The 22,198-nt window shown below is 37.8% G+C and overlaps 1 protein-coding gene across 8 annotated transcripts in view; it reads left to right on the forward strand.

Moving 5' to 3' along the window:
• Positions 1-22,198, forward strand: part of LOC122565560 (glutamate receptor ionotropic, kainate 2) — a 290,846-nt gene that overhangs the window by 80,743 nt on the left and 187,905 nt on the right. For all 8 annotated transcript variants that reach the window (XR_006316322.1, XM_043725807.1, XM_043749063.1 and 5 more), the window contains exons 2-3: positions 11,657-11,843; positions 16,135-16,290. Coding sequence is in view for 7 of the 8 variants with exons in the window: in XM_043725807.1 (XP_043581742.1) it covers positions 11,771-11,843; positions 16,135-16,290 (229 nt within the window). In the remaining variant the exon portion in view is untranslated. The remainder of the gene's footprint in view (positions 1-11,656; positions 11,844-16,134; positions 16,291-22,198) is intronic.

A 22,198-nucleotide genomic window follows, 5' to 3' on the forward strand; every position in this document is an offset into this window, starting at 1 on the left:
TATTGAAATGTAGAAAAACAGAAAATATAGTAATAGTGAAATGTAGAAAAATTATTGTTTCTATAACATTGTGATTAGTATCATCACGGGTCGATAGAATTACAATAAAATTGATATGAATAAAATCTTATGTAAACAAAATACCGTAATGTATTAAGATGAATGTAACTTGAATATTTTGATAAGCTTCATAGCTCGTAGAAGTTTATTTATTTTTTATCGTGGCTACTAATAAAGAAACCAGCCTTTTTATTTTTGGATCAGTATTTTACGCTATTTCTATGCAATTTTCTTTGTACTTCATAAAATTTTGTAAAGCGCTTTTGTTACGTAGAAGTGTTTTCGTTACGAAAACAAAGAGATAGGATAACAGACGAACGAGAGGTATGGTAGATAATTAATCGACGATAAACGGTTGAATTTCTTGGAATGCATGTAGCAGAAAATTTGACCCGGTGATATAAAACTGAGGAATTTAATGCACGCTACATGAACGCTCAGCCAATAAAGTACGCTGTTGTCACGTCAGGAGAAACTTCGCAGATGTATATATATATACCGCGTGCATTGTACGCGTGCTTTTCGTCAGAAACATTGTCTGCTTGCTGCATATTCTCATGTTATAATTCGTTGTTGAAACGGTGACGCTTCGATGCGCTATATGGTCCATTAGACGCAGGGAAGGTGTGGAAAATGAGAATCTTTGTTCTGAATATTCGATACAGAATTAATATTTGTAAGGAAGGAAGCAGTAATATCGATAGATATATAACCAACGCTTATCACACATGAATTTTGTCCGGCTGAATAACATGTAAAAGCGAGCTCGACGTAATTTCTTGTAGAAAAATAAGAGAAAAATATAGACCAAAATCTTTTTATTTTCGATTTAGTTTTTAACAAAATCAAGTTCGAAAATTTATCAAGTATACTTAAACGTGGCTAATTACAGATTGGACAGGACTAAATAATCGAAAGGAAGTCATCCTGCGCGTGAAAATAAGTTGAAAATATTGAGTAAATTTTTTCGTTTAAGGCTTTATTTTCAAGAAAATAAAGTTTGAACATGTTTAGTTAAGAATCAGCCTAGTATATGTATATGATACATTTTTTAATTTATTTTTTTCGGAAACGAAGCGTCTTGTGAAAAAATCTTAATCTACATCGATCTATTTTTACATATAGAATGTCTTGCTATCAGTTACATAGTCCTGCTCGGTCTTAGATTAACCATGTTCAAATATACTTGGGAAATTTTCAAATTCGATTATCCCAAAAATTGAGTCGAGAATGAAAATATTTTATTCTACATTTTTTTCTTATTTTTTACAAGGAGACACGTCGTGCCCGCTTTTACATGTTATTCATACGGAGTCTGTATATCCACGTTCCATGGGAGCGATGTTCTTTCGAGCGGTGTGTAATGTTTCAGTGGGAATGATAAAGTCGTTTTATGCGTATAATCCGCAAAAAGGAAAATCTGGACTCTACGTTTACAAGCTTTCCACACAGAATCAAAACAAGATTCGTCTACGTGGAGCGAAATGGAAGCCAGTCTATTTCCTGCACACGAATACGGTAATAGGATCGTAATGAATATCTTCCTCTTGGATGAATTTCCATTGTGCAAACACGGAGAGAATAATTCCAAAGACCAGACTGTGGCATCGAATATAAAAGTATCATACCGTCAAACTGTCTTTAGTAACATATCTGCTATTACCTTCTATCTTAATTCGAAAACAATTTTTGATTTTTGTCAACTTATCAAGTAACGTTTCCGAATGCGTTTTAACGTGACTTTTAGAAAATTTAGCAAAAGGTTGGGTAGAAATTTCAGTTAATGCAGTCTGTAGAGTACGCATATGAAGGAACAATGGAACAATAATAATTGGATGGCGTTACGTAACAAGAAGTTAGCCCGTAATATCGAACAGCTTCTATAATTCAATAAAATTGTCGTTCCGTACAGCGACCGAAATCACTATTTGCTCGAAAATGTATCGTTGAAACGTGCGTGGCGCAACTTTCGTCCATTTCTGTTGCAGTTCTATTGAATTATACCGATTGTTTGGCATTGTAGTTCGTTGCATAATATTTCACTGCCACGTTCGTGTGCAGGCAAAGCGAATGTACACAGAAAACTACGTTTTTATATTCTTCGTAATACCAACGATAACGATTGCGTTGTGTAGCATTGTGGTAACGTTTGTACATATATCGTTACATAAGAGAGTGTTGTAATGATACAAATATTATTATGATAATAAAGAGCATGATAAGAATGGTAGAATTTTGAAAAATATATTATTGATTACGATTTCGTCAAAGAAAACTGTTTTTTCCTTTTTTTCTTTTTTGGATAGAAGTTCGTCGACATATTTATGAAATCGATTCGACTGATCAAACGAACACAATTGAACGATATTTTTTTCAAAAAATTAACACCGCTTTCGCGAATATGGTTGACGTGTTTTATCTTCTGTCTCATGGACAACAAATCGCTTTATCGACAAGCCCGTGCAAAATCGCCGTTATCGGCGCAATCTATTTTTCCAGTCAATAAAGAGAAAACACATATTTAAGCGACGTCAGCTATGAGTTATAACAAATTTTTTCGTCCTTAAGTTATTTTTGGTCACGTTGTTGTTTAATCAGTTATTTAACGGACGTTCCATCCTGATAAAATGTTCGTGTCCAATTAGTAACTGTTACTTCACTCACGACGTCATCATCGATTTTGTAACTCAAACAAACGAGAGACGCGAAACGGATGGTACATTACCAATTACACGTTCCATCGCAGATTTGTTGTCTTTTTTTAGATGTATTAATTTATCATTTTAAACTGCACAAGAATGAAGACAATGGACTGCGGTTAAATAATGCAATGTAACGCTATATATCGCCAGTTAAATGAAATATTCTGAAATCTCTAACAAAATTAATTTGTCGATGTAGAAATTAAAATAAATTAATTATGATCGGGCAAATGTTCAGATAAAATTAAAACGCGGGTCGATGAACTTTAAATAGTCGATATTATCGTTAATTAATTTGTTGGCGAACAATTTTTTTACTTCCTGCTTTTTGCTTTTGTTGGTTAATAGCTAAGTATCGTAGGATACTTTAGGTACGTTTCCATGGGAGGGTAAACGATATATAGATGGAAAATTTAGATTGTTTAAATTATTCGTTGTGTAGTATCGTGGACAAAAAGGCCTAAGAGATATCGGGTAAATCATAAACAATGTCGCAAGGGCCGAGGCGCCGTCGGGCCCATCAATGTGTCGTCAGTCCTTCAATTGAATATTGAAGTTTCGTAGAAAAGGCCTACGTGACCCTGGCTGCGAGCAGTTGCGGAAGACGTGCGTGGTGGGCCTAAGAAAAGACAAAGGGATGCTGGAACAGTCAGTGTCAGTGGAGAAGCCAGAGGGTGTGAATCGAGAAGTCAGAGAGTGCGAGTTACGTTGTCGAGATAGTGTTGCTAGCGTTGTCGAGAGAGTGTGGTCCGCGTGAGAGAGAGAACGTTGGATCCGTTGTAACGAGAGTTGCAAATTAACTATTGAGTTGTCTAGATTATAGTACGTTATTGCGATTAGTTCACGTTAAACAACCATCGTTCTTCTGTTTAATCAACATCTGTACAACCAATTCATTGTAAATAAATCATAATATATTTATTTACGATACTACAGTTGATATAAACAGGATTTCGATATTTCCCAGTAAATGTCGTTCTGTTTGATTCAATTTTCTTATTCTTTTATCACCGATACTTTCTCCATTAGCAAATTTAAATTTAAGAAACATTGTACGATTCAATGCGATTTGATATTTTTTTCACTGTGTTTGAGAGCAAAAAACAATTTCTCGATATTTTGTGGTATACAGCTACATTAAATATGTTTACAAGAATATGGATTTGATATTGTGAACACATATTTGTATATAAGGAATTTAAATTTTTCAAAACATTCATTGAATATAATGCCTAGCACATATAAATCATGTCACATTTTCTCGCCACACAGTTGCCAGTTTAAAAATCTGTCTAACATGAAATATTCTTATAAAGAATTCTTATATTTTATTTTAATTAATTTAATACTACATATCAATTATTCTTATCTCTCTCATCTCTCCACATCGTCAAATATTTTCTTTAAAATTTCCACAAAACAGTGGTGAAATTCTACATTTTCGATTTCATATCTCTCGGCGCTGCATTAAAGTCTCAACGGATGTTTTCTATCTGCGAGGCGATCTTCACTTTTTTTGGATGAATTTAGTACAGGGAAGAGTATATACGTGCTAGTCGAGTTTCGTGCTTTCACCTGTAAATGGTGGCACGCAGACGCCGCAATACCCAGCATCCACATATAAACTGTGCATCTCGGTCTTTTATGAGCCGTCGTCGACGTGCGTCGTTCCTTCAACTTTACAAGGTTGCCCGACACTACTGGCTGATTCGACGTGCAGGACATGACATGCTATAGCGTCTTGGTGGCGAACTATTTGCTGATATAAAAATTCCTTCAGGTTCCTTTCGCTGCATCACTCGGACAGTGTCTTGGATGCAGAATGCATTTGGCTACTGGCCTCCCAAGTCGATGTATTCGGGTCGTTGATATTCATTTCTTCTTTATTCCATTTTACGAGCGTTTATCTTCCTGTCACTGCAAATCTGTTTGATTTCCACTCGTGATCCTTTCTTTCGAAGACCAGAAGAAAAAGATCTGCCAAGTATTATAGAAAAATACTTTTGTCCATTTTCTGGTTTTGATAGTATTTATATAATATATGACATTAAATCCAAATTTGATATTTTGGAGTTATCCCTCTAGGGAGCGGAAAATGTAAATAATAACCTTTAATCATTGTTGATGTGTATTATTATATTATTATCGTTATATTATAACAAATATTTAAAAGTGAAATATTTGGAGATAAAAATGTTTAGAATAAGACGAAATTGAAAATTAAGATGAAGAGAAAATGAAGTATATTTTATTCGCCGTTCACATAAGGAGCAGTATTTCTCATTGCTACTACGGTTCCGTCGATCTGAAGAAGGAATTTTATCCGCAAGCAAGAAACCGATCGAACAATCGAGCTAGAATAAAATATGTGTCAGTGACGGGTTATCGGCCTTAGCCGAACGCTTTGTTGGCGAAAGTCCACGCGAAATCTCTACAGAATGCATCAGAAGACAATCGATACAAAACGCAGATCGTGAATTCGTTTCAGCCGGCATTCCTCGGGATCTTCGGCAGTCCATCATGTAGCGTTGCGGTTTATTCCAGTCGTAAATCGTGTTCCCTGCGACTGATTTTTGACTTCATACATATTCAAGAGATTCTTCGACTCAACGTTCTCTACTCGCCTCTGAAACACCATGTACAACCAGCCTCGCATAGCGATTACGTAAATTATGGCGAATGCGTGCACTTTCGATGCGCCACTATTTCGTAACTTACCTGGCTCAGTCGAAAAATCTTCTTTGACCGATTCAAACGAAACTTTGAATAAATGAAGCGACTGCAAAATGCAGTGTGGGGAAATTCGGTTATTTGCGTTTAGTTTGCACAGTAAGATTTGAGATAAATGCGTGACGTGTTTAAAAATGAAGATAGAACAATAATTCAAACAAGAATTGGAAATTTCAAATGTTTGGTAAAGATTGAATTTTAAAATTAGTCTTCCAAAGAAACGCGCACTCTGAGTCGTCATATCTTTCTCATGTAACAGTCTCTTTCCCCTAGTAGAAATTTTAAACCTTTTCCGTGCATAAGTAAAAGAGAAAATTGAATTACAAGTAAATACATCCCCTTGCGATCGATTCCCACTTCTTCCTTTCCCTTTTATTCTACTAACTGATATAATCTCCACAATTCTTCTTTACCATTATCTTCGATTCTCGCTTTTCCTCAGCCTTTCCTTCTCCTTTATCATTCTGTTACGTAGGATAATCAATTTATCAAGATAATCACCCGCATACTGCCTGTTCGAATAATAAATCTGCCGCGATTCGAGCGTGAAGCTGCGATATTTCGTACAGCTCTCTACCTGATTTGTTGGCAAAGAGATGAAGTAGTTGGCTAAGGATTACGTAAATACATGGTTCCGGATCTAACAAATCTTTGTGCCATTTAACGGCGATCTGCACACCAGAAATCTCTCGGTGGTACGAGTAGCCAAAAAGTTCGTCGATCTGCGTAATTATTTTCCATGAACAGAGAGGTTTAACGAATGAAAGAATAAAACTCGAAGGGACTGGAAAACTAGCAATGCCTGACAGACAAAATGAGCATCTGTATTTTAAGTCATTTGCAAAAAATTGCGTAATCACAACGGAATCTCTGATATTATTGGGTTTTTTTTTTATTTAAATACGTGCGATCATTTCCATTCGAGGTATCGATGAAATTTAGAACCGTTTGAGAATTATTTCAAATATTTATTTCACTGCCGAATGACGTGATCGAATTTTAGGATTCCCCGACAGGGGATGAGGGTACGCGTTACACGTTATTTCTGTTCTCTCTTTGTCGGCAAGTGACTCACCGCGGGAAGGGAAGTTGGGATACGGAAAAGCGATTTCAGCGACATGGTCCGGGTGTTGAGATGCAAACGAGAATGGAAAGATAGAGAAAGCGTAAAGAACATCGTACGAACGGCGGCGATGCGTTTTTCAAGAGGAGGAAACGTTTGCGAAGAGGGCACGAATACCTTTCTTTTCTCTCCTCAGCTACGAATGTATGGAAAAATATCTTTGTCCTCGATTCTTCTTTGTAAACTCGATTCTTCCGTAAATCGAAAAGAACTTCATTAAGGTAAAACAAACGAATAGAAGAGGAAGCAGAGATCAAACACAAAGAGCTTTTTAAATAATAAAACAATTTTACTGGATTTAACAATTACAAACATCGATTTAATCACATTACGATATTCCATTATACGCAGCTATGACGGTTACAAGGAACACAATCATTTCAGTTCGATTTACCCGTAACAACGTAATTAAAATACTTCTTATCAAAAATGAGAAAACGTGTGAATACTTTTTATTTATGCATCGAATCAACTTTTATCAACTACTTACCTTGTCGTTCGAGAAACCAGCTATACTTAATCAAAGAGTTCCTGTAAGTTCATTGCTCTCTGTAAAGCTCACAAAGAGGGTGTAAAAATAACACGTGGATATCTCGTTCGTCGAGGCGTGTCACGGTAGCTCCCCCAAGAATAAAACGTCCCTCTGTGCCAACTTACAATCTTCTGATCGAGAAAGAAGTGTTGGAACGTAAACTTCGTTATCCATTACGTGAAGAAACGAGGTGAACGTAGGATTAAACCTGGATAGCCACCGCGCTGTCCACGAAGAAGAAAGGAAGGAAAACCGAGGGTGAGACGAATGATCCGTGTTTGCATAAAAATTTTATGCACCCATGGATCGTAAGAGAGGATCTGTGCAAAGCTTAAGGTACAAAGGCAAAGGAGATTCATTAAAATTCAATCCATACCTTCGAACGACTATGGTGTTAGAACTATCCCTTTTTATTGTCTCCTCTCTTGGTTCAAGCCTTTTCTTTCGGTCACGCGATGAATCCTACTAAGCTTATTCAGTAACCAAGATGCATCCACGCGGTGGTAACTGGCTATTTGTCCGCAAATGTCCGTGTGTGGTTGAACCTGGCTCGCATGGAACTCGAAACGGCGAAAACCAATGGGGAATTCGTGACAGAGAGATGACGGTTGCTGGCGTGTATATCCCTGTTGCGTGATATCGTTGGATCTCGGACGTTTGAGCGTGTATCGGAAATTTCACGGATGTGCGACAACGTGTGGCCTACGAACAAGCCACGTCCAATGCAAGCGAAAGATACTAACTCACTGAGACAAATCGATAAATTATGCGGAAAGAGAATTCGGTCGCGAGAAATTAGCTGATAGTTGGCTGATTTGTTATGCGCAGATTAAAGTCGCGGTTCGTTTCAATCTGATTCCTCGCTGGGATTTCACTATCAACTCTAATTTCGTCTTGGGAATAGTAAATGGTTGAATTGCCGAATATTACGGCCTTTCATCTGCAATTATACGTGAACTATTGATTAAAAATTGTTTAAGATACTTTTCTAACTAACTAAGAAATTTATCGTGATTCGAGTTTATTTTCTCTAGGACTAAATATTCGTTAGGTTGCAGGAAAAATATCTTCTTGAACTGCTTTTCTTTTAACGATGACATAAGATTCTGAGATTAGAATCAATTTTACCGAAAACAATATATTTATACGTTTAGCATTTAATGGATTTCAGATTTTCTTGTTTCACAAGAAACTAACTTTATTAAAGGAATGTAGTTATTTATTATTAACAAAATTAGTGACTTTTATAGAAATGTTATTATACACAACTATCTATTTCTATTATATCAATTATACACACTTATAGACGCACACTGTGTATAATATATTTAACTAGACTTTATAGACCGTTTGCCGTAGTGTTAAGGATTGAAATACAATATTACTTATAGGCAACTTTAAGAAGCAAACCAATTCCAAGTAAGCGAGAAAATATCTCGAATTGATGCGTAGCACCAAAGCTTTTCTTAATCTTCGAGAAAAATTTTAGTCTTATTTCGCTATAATACGTTAAAGATTACTGCTTATCTCTCGTAATAAACCAAACGCGTGTCTTTGAATTTCGAATTGAATAAGCCGCATCTGAATTATTTATACGTTTCCCGCATTCTGGGTGATATTAGGAAAAATATCGATTGCATATAAATTTCTACGTAGTTCATCGTAATATTTAAAGCTTTCCCGATACGCGTTTTCGTGAATTTCCATGATGCTGTGACATCAGGCTCAGTGAATTGTAATTTTCAAATTTATGATAACGATTTGTCGACTTTCGGGAATTGGGCAATTGCCGGGGCGCGCGTATATCATTGACCGTTCGTTGCTCGTCTATGCATTGAAAATTTACGAATGTGCCCCAGTGAACGAGTCACGCCATTCACGATGAATGCCACTCCACCATGCTAGCGAAGAATCAGAGAAGAAAATGATAAATTATGCAGAAAGAGAATTATTGGCTGTCAAGACGGGAAAATTGGTCGGCGATGAGTGTCTTGAAGCACTCGTAGTTGAATACTTGATTCCGTGCCGACGAATCCGCGGGACTTTAAATTTTCACTTCTTAATTTTACGTGTTTACACGCGTACTCGATCTACGTTCACTAAAAACCTACCATTTCGAGTAGCATAGCGTACGATCGGTTCGATTTGTTTTGATATGCAGGAAGTGGTACAAATGGAATGTACTCCAGATGAAAAAACGAAATTGAAGACATGGAATAAAAGCTTTTACATCTTTGTTCTGAGATCTTTTTTGGATAGTTCTAGGATCGTACTTTTTTATATCTGTGAAGAAAGTTATATTTTATTAAATATTAATATCATCTGGGAAGTAATGGGAAATACACAGCGAAAGGGAATATTCGTGGACAATAAATTTTATTAGAAATTCTTAAAAATGTTCGCCATTCTATTAAATTCTGGTTTCCGTATTAAATTATTACAAAATGACCTTTTTTCTATAAGGTAATAAAATTCATCGTGCGTCAATATCTTGTTTCATTGTTTGTTCTCTATTACGATAAACAGAAATATATGTGGAGACATTAATTTACAGCAAGAACCATCAAACTGAGACGTAATTAAATGCATACGTTTTTGGAAATAAGGCTTTGGATGATCTCATTCGATTTTTTCGACTTATATTCTCATGTAGAATGATCTCCTCCGTATTATTTACCTAAAGGATGAATTTTCCTTTGTTCGAAATCTAAGTGGGATATACATAATTTACTGAGCTCACTTTGACAGACTTTTCTGCACACGCAGCATCACTTTTATTTGCTGATGTGCTTATACGTATTGACTACGAGATTATTTGCACTTGATTTACCTGTCAATATTTATCAAGCTATCTCGGTCACGAGAAATCGTAGTCCACTCCACTGCAATATCCAACATACTATAATAATTCTCAATTTTTCAGTGTTTACATGAAAGATATGAATTATACTTTATCCATTGAAACAAATTACACGTCGAAGTCTGTAACTCTAAGCGCTTAAGAACGCGTTAAATTCGTCGCGCTATTCCGTTTGCAATCTCGTGCAGATGGTTTCGTGCAGATCGATAGCGCGAGTATCAACCAAAAACAAAAACTCGTGCGAAAAAAATCCAATCCACGATTTTGACTTACTGTATCTTTTTTTTCGTTTCGTTTGTTTCGCGTTACATTCACCCTGTTATAGATCACGTTCGTTTTTCTGTTTATGGAGGATTTCCGATCGGCGGGGATAGTCGCGGAACCGGTCACGGATTGAAAATCATTTTTTGGAAAAGGGAGATCCACCTGGAAAAGTGTAGACTGTGCAAATAGAAAAAATCACCGCGAGGATCTGGTAAATACCAGCAGGAAGCTTCATCTGCAGGTCGAATTTAATGAAAAAAAAATTTTTTCCCACCGTGCCCACATGAAATTTCAACGCCGCGCCGCCAGATTCTGCTCACATTCACCGGGTTTTATTTTCTTTATTTTCTTCGGCTGTTGCGTTACGATGCCATAGTTTTCTCGCCTGCCACGCTGTGGAAAAACCTGTACACGTACCTATACATTGTTGTAACCGCGCGTCCACATTGTATGCTCGCGAGAACAGCCTCGAGCTGAAGCTTAGAAAAAAGCGCGCCAGTCGTTGCTTTTATTTTTCGCTGGGTTTATTCCGCGCTGTTTTACTTATTCTTCGACATCGTTGCGTCTTGCTGGCTGCTGCTCTGTGACACCGATTTTTTTCTTTTTTTTTTGAGTCCGTCGTATAGGACGATGAAAGGGATGCTCTTCAGTGGTACGGCTTTTAGAAAATGGTATACTTTCATGGACGCGTGATTCACTAGATTTAATTTATACGGTACATATAACATTCTTCTATTCAATTATTTTCTCCTATTTACTAAATGGAATTGTAATGTATGGTATAAAAATGTTGGATTAATAGAAATTTAATGATAGTTTTATGAATGTGAAAGTAAATTAACTTACTATAGTGTGCTCATCTGTTTTGCCTTGTAATTATTTGAATTTTGTGTAAACAATTTTGCATACAATTATTGCGCAGTCAATAGTAAATTGTTTTACTAATTCTCAGATTTTCGAATTTCTGTAATTCCAGGATTTTTATACATTCATAGAGAATTCGGCGGTGCAAAATTGCACAGAATTCACGTAATATGAAAAAATATATAAAGTCCAAAGTAATTAACGCTTTAGAATATTTCGTAATCTCGAAGTGTAACGATCGAGAAGACGTTGACAAGCGACCGATAAAAACTTCAACCCTATCAAACATCGAATCACACCATTACTTCATTATCCGCTGTCCTCTTTTCCGTTCGATGACAACAGGCCGAACGGGCTCGGTATCGACTTCTAATCCGTGGCACGCCGGTCGTTACGATGTCATCGAAGGGAAAGCGAACCCTCGCTCTTTTTCTCCGCGCCAGAGGATATATTCTAGGGCCGGACGCGAAGGTTTTGCGTACTGCATTTTAATGAACTCACCATCCCATCTTGTTTTCCAGCGGTGTGAGTCTCTCCGCCAGAAGGGAGGCGCAAGCTCCCGTGGGGGGCGCAGGGGGAGGCGGTGGCGTCGGAGGCGAAGGGGGGAGAGGCGGTGGGGCGGACCGGAACCGGAAATGGCTGCGAGGTGGCTCCTGCTGGCACTCCTCGCCGCCCACGCCGCGGCTCTTCCTGATATCATTAGGATAGGTGAGTATCTTTCCAGTCTCCCTTCTCGAGTTAAAAGGCTCTACCTCTCTCGCCCTTTTTCTCTCTGCTCTAGACTCTTTTTCTTTTTCGTTCTTTCTTTTTTCCTTAGCGTTTTCTACCCCGTTTTTCTCGTTCGTTTCATTTTCGCCGACCATTTCACTCCTGGGCCACGCGGCAAACGACACCACAGCGACAAAATTATAATCGATACGTCCCTTTACCGAAAGCGCAGGAATTTCGGAAGCTTGACAAGGATTTAGAATCGCGATTACACGGTAAATTAAAGGGACGATCGCGTAATCCGTTAAGCAGAACGGTCGCTGCGATTAACGCAGATGATCGGGTAATATGATTTAAGCGGAATTAAATAGATAGGGTGCTCTGGAATTTTATTGAAACTGAGTCTCGTGCGTATCCAACGATGCAGCTTGTTCGGTAAATTCTTTTATTCTTACACTTTATTTTTTACATCATACACCTAGAGTCATGTAACCCCCTATCGAATGCTTGTTCCTGTCCAGTTGCGAATTAAATTACTTAATTAGGTGAATTCATCGGGTAAATTCATTATATTCAACGAGCCTTCAAGCCGGACTTTCTCGAAAGCGAGGTTTTCAATCCTATTTTCTGACTTCCGAATTTCGTTTCATTTTAGACTTCGCTTGAACCACGAATTTGCGATCACGATATATTTTGTTTTTTCATTTCCTCTATATCTGGAAAGTTTCTTGCGTATTACCCTGGACGAGTATCATGATACGAAAGATTAATAGTATCGCAGGGAAAAACGTGGCCTCGCTTCTAAATGTCGCGCAAGTAGAAATACTCGTGCATAGTCAGACAAGCAGAATCACGAACGTTCTCGGAATGCAGAGACTGTGAATAACGCTGTACGCGTGATGTCCGCGTTAAAGTGATAGTTCATGATCACCTTGTGATTCCAGCGAACAATAGTGTCTGCTAGAAGTTTAACGTTGCAATCTAACGTTGCAATGAAACCATCGTGCGGACGTTATGCAACTTATTGTCGATGAATACATATTGTGTCGCTCTACACGAAACATCCTCTATGCGTTTTTACTTTCCGTTTATTTATTTATCACTGTGTCAGATTTATTTTTTAGCAAACATCCATCGTTCGTTAGAAATCGATATTCCCACAAGATATATTTATATAGAACACAAAACGAACAATTGAATGCATGAAGACCGCACGACAGTTTTCCATATTTGACAAGAGCACTTGCAAGTCTGAACGTATATCGGACAAAGATCGTACACTACTCGCAACAAATATTAGAAGATTTACGTATTGTGTTTATTAGAGAGCTTCATTTCTTTTTATATTTAGTATTTTAGATTCTAAGGTAATATAATTAATTTTCCACGCCATGATACAAAAAGTCTTGGTTACGAGGAATAAAATGAATCATAAAAGGAATAAAATAGAGACCAAACGAAAGGAAGCGTTAATCTTGGCGGTCGTAAATCTCGGTCGATTTGGCTCACCACGGCACGGCGTCAAGATAAAGCTTAGGCTCGTCGTAAAACCCTGATCTTCTAGTGGAACTAGTTATCGTTAGATAGATATATATACCGATTCGTCGAGGCTCATCAACGAGCGAATTGTTCCGATGAGGAGCGTTTAATCGCACGACGATGGAGTTATGATCCGGCATAAAAAGAACGCCGATACCATCGATCTACGTAAAAACGAGCAAGTCTCACTCGAAACTTTATCTCAACCAGCCGATTGGTACTCGAGTGCGCGCGTGTGACTGTATTCCGAGCCCAGTTGCACTTCGATTCGCCCTTTCTCTGCCATTTTTCCTGATAAACCGTCGCCGTTTCGCCGAATTAATAGGGCTTGAATATTCATTGATTGTTAATGAATTATTTCGCGTCGGCCCCTCGCGTTCGACAACTCTTGACTGCGAAACAAAAACGGCAAATTGATACCGCTTCGATACGCCGCGCCAACCGTATATCCGGCTAACGTTATACACAAAACACCGCGCTGTCGGTTTAATTACTCGCGCGAGAAATTTCCGGCAGGTCGTAGTGAATAGCCGCGGAACAAGACTAGCTTTAATTTCGCCGTTGCGACTGGCTAAAACCGTTGCGAAATTATTGGTAATTAAAAAAGAGACATTGACTCACACTTTGCTCTCGATCCGCACTGCCGAGCGTAAGCAAAGATTATAGTACAGAGACATGATAAGTAAATTTTTCTTGATTTTCTGATGTTAGTATCGCTTTATAGTTAAACAAGAGAATTCTAATATGGGATTGATGTACAATATAGCGTAGGATTTTATTATTTATTATTTAAAATGGATTAAACAGGAAACGATGGTTATTTAACGTGAACTAAATACAGTAATGTGCTATAACTAAGACAATTAAATAGTTAATTTACAACCCTCGTCACCACGGTTCCAACGCTCTCTTTCACGCGGACCACCCTCCTCGACAACGCTGACGACACTCTGACTTCTCAACTCACACTGACTGTTAATTCGTCTTTCTCCCTTAAGCATCCCTTTGTCTTTTCTCATAGCCCCACCACGTACGTGTTCCGCAACCTGTAGGCCTTTTTTCCGCGTAACTATTCGACTGAAGGACCGACGACACATTGATGGGCCTGTCAGCACTTAGGCTTTTCCGCGACATTGTTTATGGTTCACCCGTTATTTCTTAGACCATTTGTCCACGATATTACACTCAGATACTGAATTTTAAAACTATGATTTATCCTTCCATGTAGTCACATTATAATGAAAAAACATCATAATGAATATGAATGCATCGAAACGCGAACTTATTTGACGACCTAACAGATTCTTAAGTTCATTTGCATTTTCGTCTCTAGATGTTTTACTGTCAAGACGACAGTTTATCAGAATCTACTTTAACTGTAGCTTTATTTAAAATTGCGGCACTACGTTTATTAGAGTCTCTTGCTTTTTTATGAGAACGCAGTACTCGAACTATGTCCCATCTTAAAGTTAATCGACGACCGACCTTTAACGAGAGACGTAAATCTATCGCGTAAATTCTATAAATTGTAGAGTCAGGTTGGCGCAGCTGGTTTGCTAAGTTACTTTACGACGCGCACGAGATTAAAATCAATTTATGGCGCCAATTCCTTCCTCCTATCGCGTCGAATTCGGCCAGGATTGAACTTGTTCGACGTTTACGCGGTCGAACAAGAATCTCGAGGTTTTCTTATTCTTCGAACGCTTAACGCCGCGTGAATTATTCATCGGCAATATTCTTTTCCTTTCTCGGACGCAAGTATCGTGCGTTATTAAATAACCGTCGTCGAAAAGATCCTTCTTCCCATAGTTGGACTTTCTCGAACAAATCATAATTTCAAAGCGAGGTATCGAGGTATTCTTAAATTCCTAATTCTCATTGTGATCATATAGTACCAGCCGCTCTAACTTCGTTCTTCTTCTCTTTCCTTTATCCTTTATCCTTTTCATTTTATCTTCCCGTTCTTTCCTTTTTTTGCCTCTTTTTTCTGGCCTACTTTCGTTTTATCTGCCCTCTTACGTTCATTGCATATTAACGTCGCGAGAACTGTGCAGCCGTTCTCTTGTTGGCAACTCGAATTCGCTGCATTTTCTCTGAAAGGTAGCTGCCTTCCCGGTCGAAATCGGGGATTGCGGTGTTCTGAAACGACTGAAGCGATCAGTCCGAAATTTCTAGAGAAAGTTTAACTTACCACGTGAGTAATTCATTATAATCTCTCAATCCTATCGATCCGTGTTCAACGAACTGAAGTAGGGATATTCTGCATGAAACTCTACTAGTTAAAAATGAATCAGCAAAAAAATTAGTTAGAAAATGCAAAGAGACGAATCCGATTAGACCAACGAACTACAGCGACATCGGTGTCGGTTAAAATTTGTATTTAATTTAACTTTGCTCTAATATCAAGTTTTCGATCGAATTGCACCAAAATATTCAGTCCTTTATGGATGGCAGTGTGCGTGTAAAGCTACAAGAAATTCGGTAGATTACAGAATAGAAAATGCAGAAAATCTGCTGTTCGTCGTGGGAAAGCAAAGGGGATAAATATTTAATATTTGAAAGGTGCGCGCACGCGGAACATAAAGTTCTCGATTGCATTATTTTCCCACAGGTGGGACAATCGGCCGATGTTGCGGATAGATAAATAAAATGAAGAAGATACACGCGGTTGGCCGGAGGAGAATAAGAAATACCACTCTCACGCTTCGCTCCCGTCAAAGTAGCGCTTTAATATGGATGTGTGATTTCCCAGGTGGGCTGTTTCATCCGTCGGACGACAAGCAAGAAGTGGCCTTTCGTTATGCCGTGGAAAAGATCAACGCCAACCGAGATATCCTGCCCAAGTCCCGTCTCAGTGCCCAGATTGAGCAGATAAAACCGCAGGACAGTTTTCACGCTTCGAAGAGAGGTGAGTCTGTTGTTCCATTCCAAGCGTTTGTCTATCCTACGATTAAACGCGGCCGTTTCCTCTGTAAATGTCGCGGTTTTCCCGTATACTCGACCGATCTTGTTCCTGTTTTCCCTGGTGACATCATTCCAGTATCAAAGCGCTTTCAATTTCGGCGCGGGTAAACAGGTCTGCGGAGATTATCTGATCATTGCAGTCACGTTCTACTTCCGACCCCATGCGCCCTGTTTTCACCGTTGCACAGTTGCGTCCTTTAATTTCGGGGAATTACTGGTCGAAAATGAAACAGCGTTGCGGTTGCTTAGGGAAGTTAGGGAAGTGTTGGTAATGTGGGGCAATGGGATTTCATTGAGGGGGTGAAGAATATGTAGGAACAGAAGTTGAGAAACAATATCGATCGATTACGTGAAGTGAAAAATAGAACAAAACGACGATGTTGCAAATATTTTTCTAAATTGACTGGGATTTATGTTTATTTTTCTTCTTTTTTTTGTAATAATAAATAACAATAAATTTGTTCATAAAATATAATTCATAGATTTGTTCAATAAATTCGCAACGGTAAATTTTTTCGTAATAAATTAAATTTGTGGAAGTAAGTTGGTTGTTTTTTTCTATAAGCTATATTAATGACGTAATGAGGTAACATAGTCGATAAATTTGCAAAGTAATCAGGTAAGTAAGTAATAGTTAAAGTAGAGCGAAAAATGAAAGAATCGTCAAATAGCCGTTAGGCGAAATGAGGACTGGAGTTTTCGTTATTATCGTTAGTCGAATATACGCACTGCAAAGTTAAACAGCAGAGTTCTTGAGCTACTTTGACTCTTCAATGCTAGTTAAAGTTTAATCAGGTAACGTGGTAATTACCTCCTTAATGGGTATCTTCTTGCTTGACATCTTATAACGTTGTCAAACTGTAAACTAATCGAATTTTTGTACCTTTATCGCCGAATCAAAGATCGATGTTTCAGAAGAATTATGCTCCTCTGTACATGTATTGCAAATTACAAGGAAACTAGATTTCCTTCTTTTCTGTTGGCTCGTACACGCGCAGTTATGTAGATCAGTTGAAATTATCCATGATGTACTTTCGAAGACTTTCCCCAACAGGAAACACCATGAAGATAATCCAACTTCTATAGAATTTTCCTGTGGTCGCCGCCTGTTTCGTGAGCTACCTGGAATCTGCGCCAACTATTTTCAGAGTTCACGCCCCGCTCTGACATGGAAAACATAGTTGCATTTCTGCGCTGCAGATCTTTCGTGCCAGTTTACATCTGACTCTCGTCAATGTTGCGTGTCCCGCGCAAGGAAAGTTTCTTAACAATGTTATCCTCCTGCATATTATTTTCCGTAGTTGATACGTTCCGTAACTCCTTTATTTTCCTCGTCTTTTGTCTGTTCTTTGTGTTCCGAAGATTACGAACTTCTAGCAGATTAAGAAATAAATTTTGGAGCTGAAGAATTTTAAACATTACACATGAATTTTAGACCTGAAACTAAGCTGCTTTCTTTAGTTAAAATATTTTACCTAGTATTCTTTTACGTTTCGAGATACGTTAAAATATTTCAAGTTGCCAATGTTTTTTTCTTTTCAGTATGTAAAGTTCCATTAAGCTGTTACGAAATAATGATTAAACAAGTTAGAGTGTACGAAGACAAACGAATATGCTATAAATAAAATAAGTTCTATGCAGTTTCGAAACGAGGAAGGCGGTAAAGAGAGATCGAGACAAAAGATTCCAGAACCACAATAGAATTAAGTAGTTTAACCAGCTTGATTGTTCAGCGAGAAAAAAAGATTCTCTGTTCTATGTAGACGCTGTACATCTGTCGATTCCCATCAATCGAATAACAGTGACTAATTGAAACCAAATATCGTTAATTTCCTTCGATGTTAATTATCCTAGCACGGATCGGCTCGAGGCTATCGCGAAACGAACGTAATTATACGATCGAATGGCTTAGGAATAATTGTTGCCGAAGTGACAAGTGGAAACTCGTCGGAACGCGAAACGTCGGCCGATTATTAATCGGTTACAGAAATGCCGCAAAACACGATAATTATTTTCGCACGCCACAAACAGCCAAACTAATTATCAAATTAAGCCCTTCGATTTATTAAGCCGAATTATGTATTAGCTTTAAACGTACATAGATTACCGTGGTCGTTGGCAACGCGCAAACAAAGCAAGTCACGCGTACACGTTGTAACTCGATGGATAGAGATTTGGCGTCGTTCCACGGGTTCCAGTCGTAAAGGCAATCTCATTGACAAATATCTGTTTGTCGGTGACGCGACGAATTCGCGGTCTGGAAAAACAGGCCGTATACAAGCGATGCGAACTAGTAAACTGAGTTGATGTACGATGACATTCTCTTACAATAGGAAATGATATATGACACGCACTGTCATCGACAAAGAAGATAAACAAGTTATTTTTCTAATAAATTTGTGCAATTCTAGTTGCGTTATTATTTTCTGACTTTATGGTTAGAGAGGTAGATAATCTGTGATACAGAAATCTCGTTGAGACAGGAGAAAGTAATGCGCATCGTGTACTGTCTGCTTTTATATTAAATAACTTTTATTATAACGATGTTTTATTACATTCAACGTTGTACGAGACTTCCCAACCTTTCTAGTTAAAAAAAAAGAAAAGAAAAAACACCCTGTAGAGTGACTAGAAGATAAAAATTCTATGAATGGCAAATTTCCATTTACATTTATATAGTGAAAACTAACTTAACTTCTTCCGGCGAAGAATATCTATGTCCTATTAAATATACGCACATTATGTATTTACATACCTGTAATATACTTGACACGGGGTAAGATGAACATGAAAGAACCTTATCAAGATCTTATTAAACCCTGTCATGTAACCTAAGTAGATCCAATTTATTAGACTTAGTAGATTGATGTTCGAACTGCCGTCGATACCTATCGTTTCCTCTGTTCTTTGAATTTATTATTACCTTCCATTTTTTCACTATGAGATACCATAAACCAAGGAAAAATCAGATATTTGTAACATTTTATCATGTGGGTAATATAGAAATTAAAGTATTTATTTTAAACATCTTATGGTTAGCATAAAATTACATTGTTTTTTGTTTTGTAAATATCGCAGAGTGTAAAATATTTGTCATCCTTTCTCTTTAATTTATATTCATTATCTATCAATATTATTCCAATATATATACATATATATAGTATAAGAAGCATTAATAGTCAGGATTGTACTAGTTAAAACCGTAACACATACTTGTGAAAAACAGCGAAAATCTCGTTAAAAATGTACAACTCGTACTACCTCTAATGTTTCTCTAATTCGCGATAATTTTTTAATGAAATTTATTAATTATTTCTAGAGCAGATACCACATTCCTGTACTAACCCCGTTTTCACTGAGGTTCGAGAGAAAAGTCAATGGTTAAACGTGACTATACTTAAGTACATATTCCCTATAGATGAACACGGAAAGGGATTTGCGAATTCTTTTGCTTCGGTTGTTCGAATTTGACACGGGTTGATCCGTCACCGGGCAACGAACTTTCTTTCATTTCGACGAGCAGAAAACGCGGATGGTCGTTCAGATGTTCTTCCCTTTACTGTGTTTTTACGATATGACGAAGGAACACGACCGAGTGTCGGCTCCTTTGTTCCAACTCGTACCCTTTTCGCGCGGTTCCACGTAATACAATTTTATGGGCTGTGGTTCTCTCTATTCCGGAATTTCTTCGAGATGCTCGTTGCTTTTTCTATCGGAAAACAGCAACGAGCAGAGAAGGGGCCAATGCCGGAGACACATGATCCGATTATTCGTGATCAGACTTAAGTGATTGTGATACATAATGCAATAAAGCGCGAATGCCAGCGAAACATTGAAAAAGAAGTTGTCATGATTGAATAGCGAGAACGCGGTATTTAATTTCAGCGACTTTTTCTTGATGAGATTCACAGTTTTACAATTAATTCCATCAGGCCAATGTACGTGAAATTTCCTAATTCTAAACACAACTGTAAGTTCATACGATTCATTGCATTGTTCTGACGAATGAACTAGTTTCTTTTTTTTAGATTTGTAAGAATTGCTAGTTCTAAAATTGAGAAAATCTTGAAACCAAGTCAGTACAGCTTCTTCATTCATAATTTCTTCAAAATATTTCTTCCTGCCTATCAGGAATAGAAGACGCCTGCAACTTCCTCCAAATGCTTTTCTGTGCAATCATAGGATGAATTAAATTCCAAAAGGTTTTGTATAATACACCGAACACATTCGACAAAATTTTTTATGGTAAATGTTTAAATATTTTCGTGATTCACTATATAAAAATCCAACAAAATAATAGACATTAAAAGCAAAAGTATCGTTTTACTTCAAAAGCTTCAAACTCGCCACGTCGTAGCTACCGGCAAAGTAGATAGACTCATCGAAAGTAGATTTATGTAATTCGACAAGATGGAATGGTTTCCTTGTTGACGCAATTCATTCTGTTCTCGTTCAGCCAATTTTCCAAAACCTTGCACAGAGACGAAAAGTTGGTAACAGGGGATCGTGGGAACAACGAGCTGCTAGCGGGTCGTGTCATGGCTAGAAGCCGCTCTTCTAATTTCACCGTAACTTTTAAGGTTTCTTTCCCTTGCCGGCGCATAGTTGCCAAAGTTTGGCCAACATATTGGACCGCTGAGAAGTTCCCAACGCTCACGGCGATTTCGGTTAGCATGCTCTTTTCCCGTCTGGAACTGTACACTGTCCAATTAAGCATAATGGAAGGAAAACATTGTTCTCAGACGCGGTTTCACTGTTACACAAGAACCCGCGAGGACGATAACGCGAGTCTTCCAACTTTACGATAGCGTCCCCAAGAATGGCATTTCCACGGCAGAATTGCTTCTCTTCGTTAACTTTCCACAATATATTACTAGTTCTTCCTTTTTTTTCACTAACCGAGTTTAATTAAATTGAATCCGGCCACTAGTGTTTATATTGAACGCGATGTTTCATTAAACGATTGAAAATCAGCGATTGAAATCAATCAACGTGTATACAGGATGTCTCATTAGACGATTTACACGCTATTAACTCTCGACTTATTCCAAAAGATATTTCAAGTAACACTTACTTTCATGTTGCTATTATGATAAATAGAGATGTTCGACAAAGATAAGATTCAAACAACGATGAATGAAAATTCTTGAATGCTGTAGTGAGACACGATTATTGTATTTCAAAAAAATTATCTTCAAAATCTCAGAGGCGCGTCCACCTTCGTAAGATTTGTGAGCGTCATAGGATGCTTTTCGTGAAACAAAATATGAAATGACGAATATTTTAGTAATATTTTAGATACTCTGTATAGAGTGGTCGAGTTAGTAGATTAAAAGATAAAGAAACATGGGCGACGAAAATTACCGTACCACTGATCAATTTTTAGAGGTCAGCTCGATAAAATGAGCGATGGCGTATAACGCGATCGCGTAAATGCAATTTCGCTGATCAGCTTTATCGGGACGATCGCGGAATTAGCCGAGTTTTCGGCGTAGTTTAATTAAAACATAACAGCTCTCAAACAATTTCCTCTCCGCAAATCAAAGTTTACAGCGTTTACGAGCCCACCCAAGGTACGTCATTAAATTACCATCACCGTGTATGCTTGTTTATATCGTCAAAAAGAGGAAATTAATCCCGATAACGCGTATGTAGGTACAAATATAAACGCGTAACAGTAATAATCAGAGGAGGAACAGAAAGGAAAACGTGAGCGTAATCAAAAATACGATACGAATAACGACGCGGGATCGAAATAATCAAACGATAAATCCTACTGGGTGAAATCAGTCAGCAGGAAAGAATTATCGTTCGCCGACTGACGATAATCCCGATGTTTCGAGCTTGTACGA

The sequence above is a fragment of the Bombus pyrosoma genome, linkage group LG1 (assembly GCF_014825855.1).
Source record: "Bombus pyrosoma isolate SC7728 linkage group LG1, ASM1482585v1, whole genome shotgun sequence".
Lineage (NCBI taxonomy): Eukaryota > Metazoa > Arthropoda > Insecta > Hymenoptera > Apidae > Bombus > Bombus pyrosoma.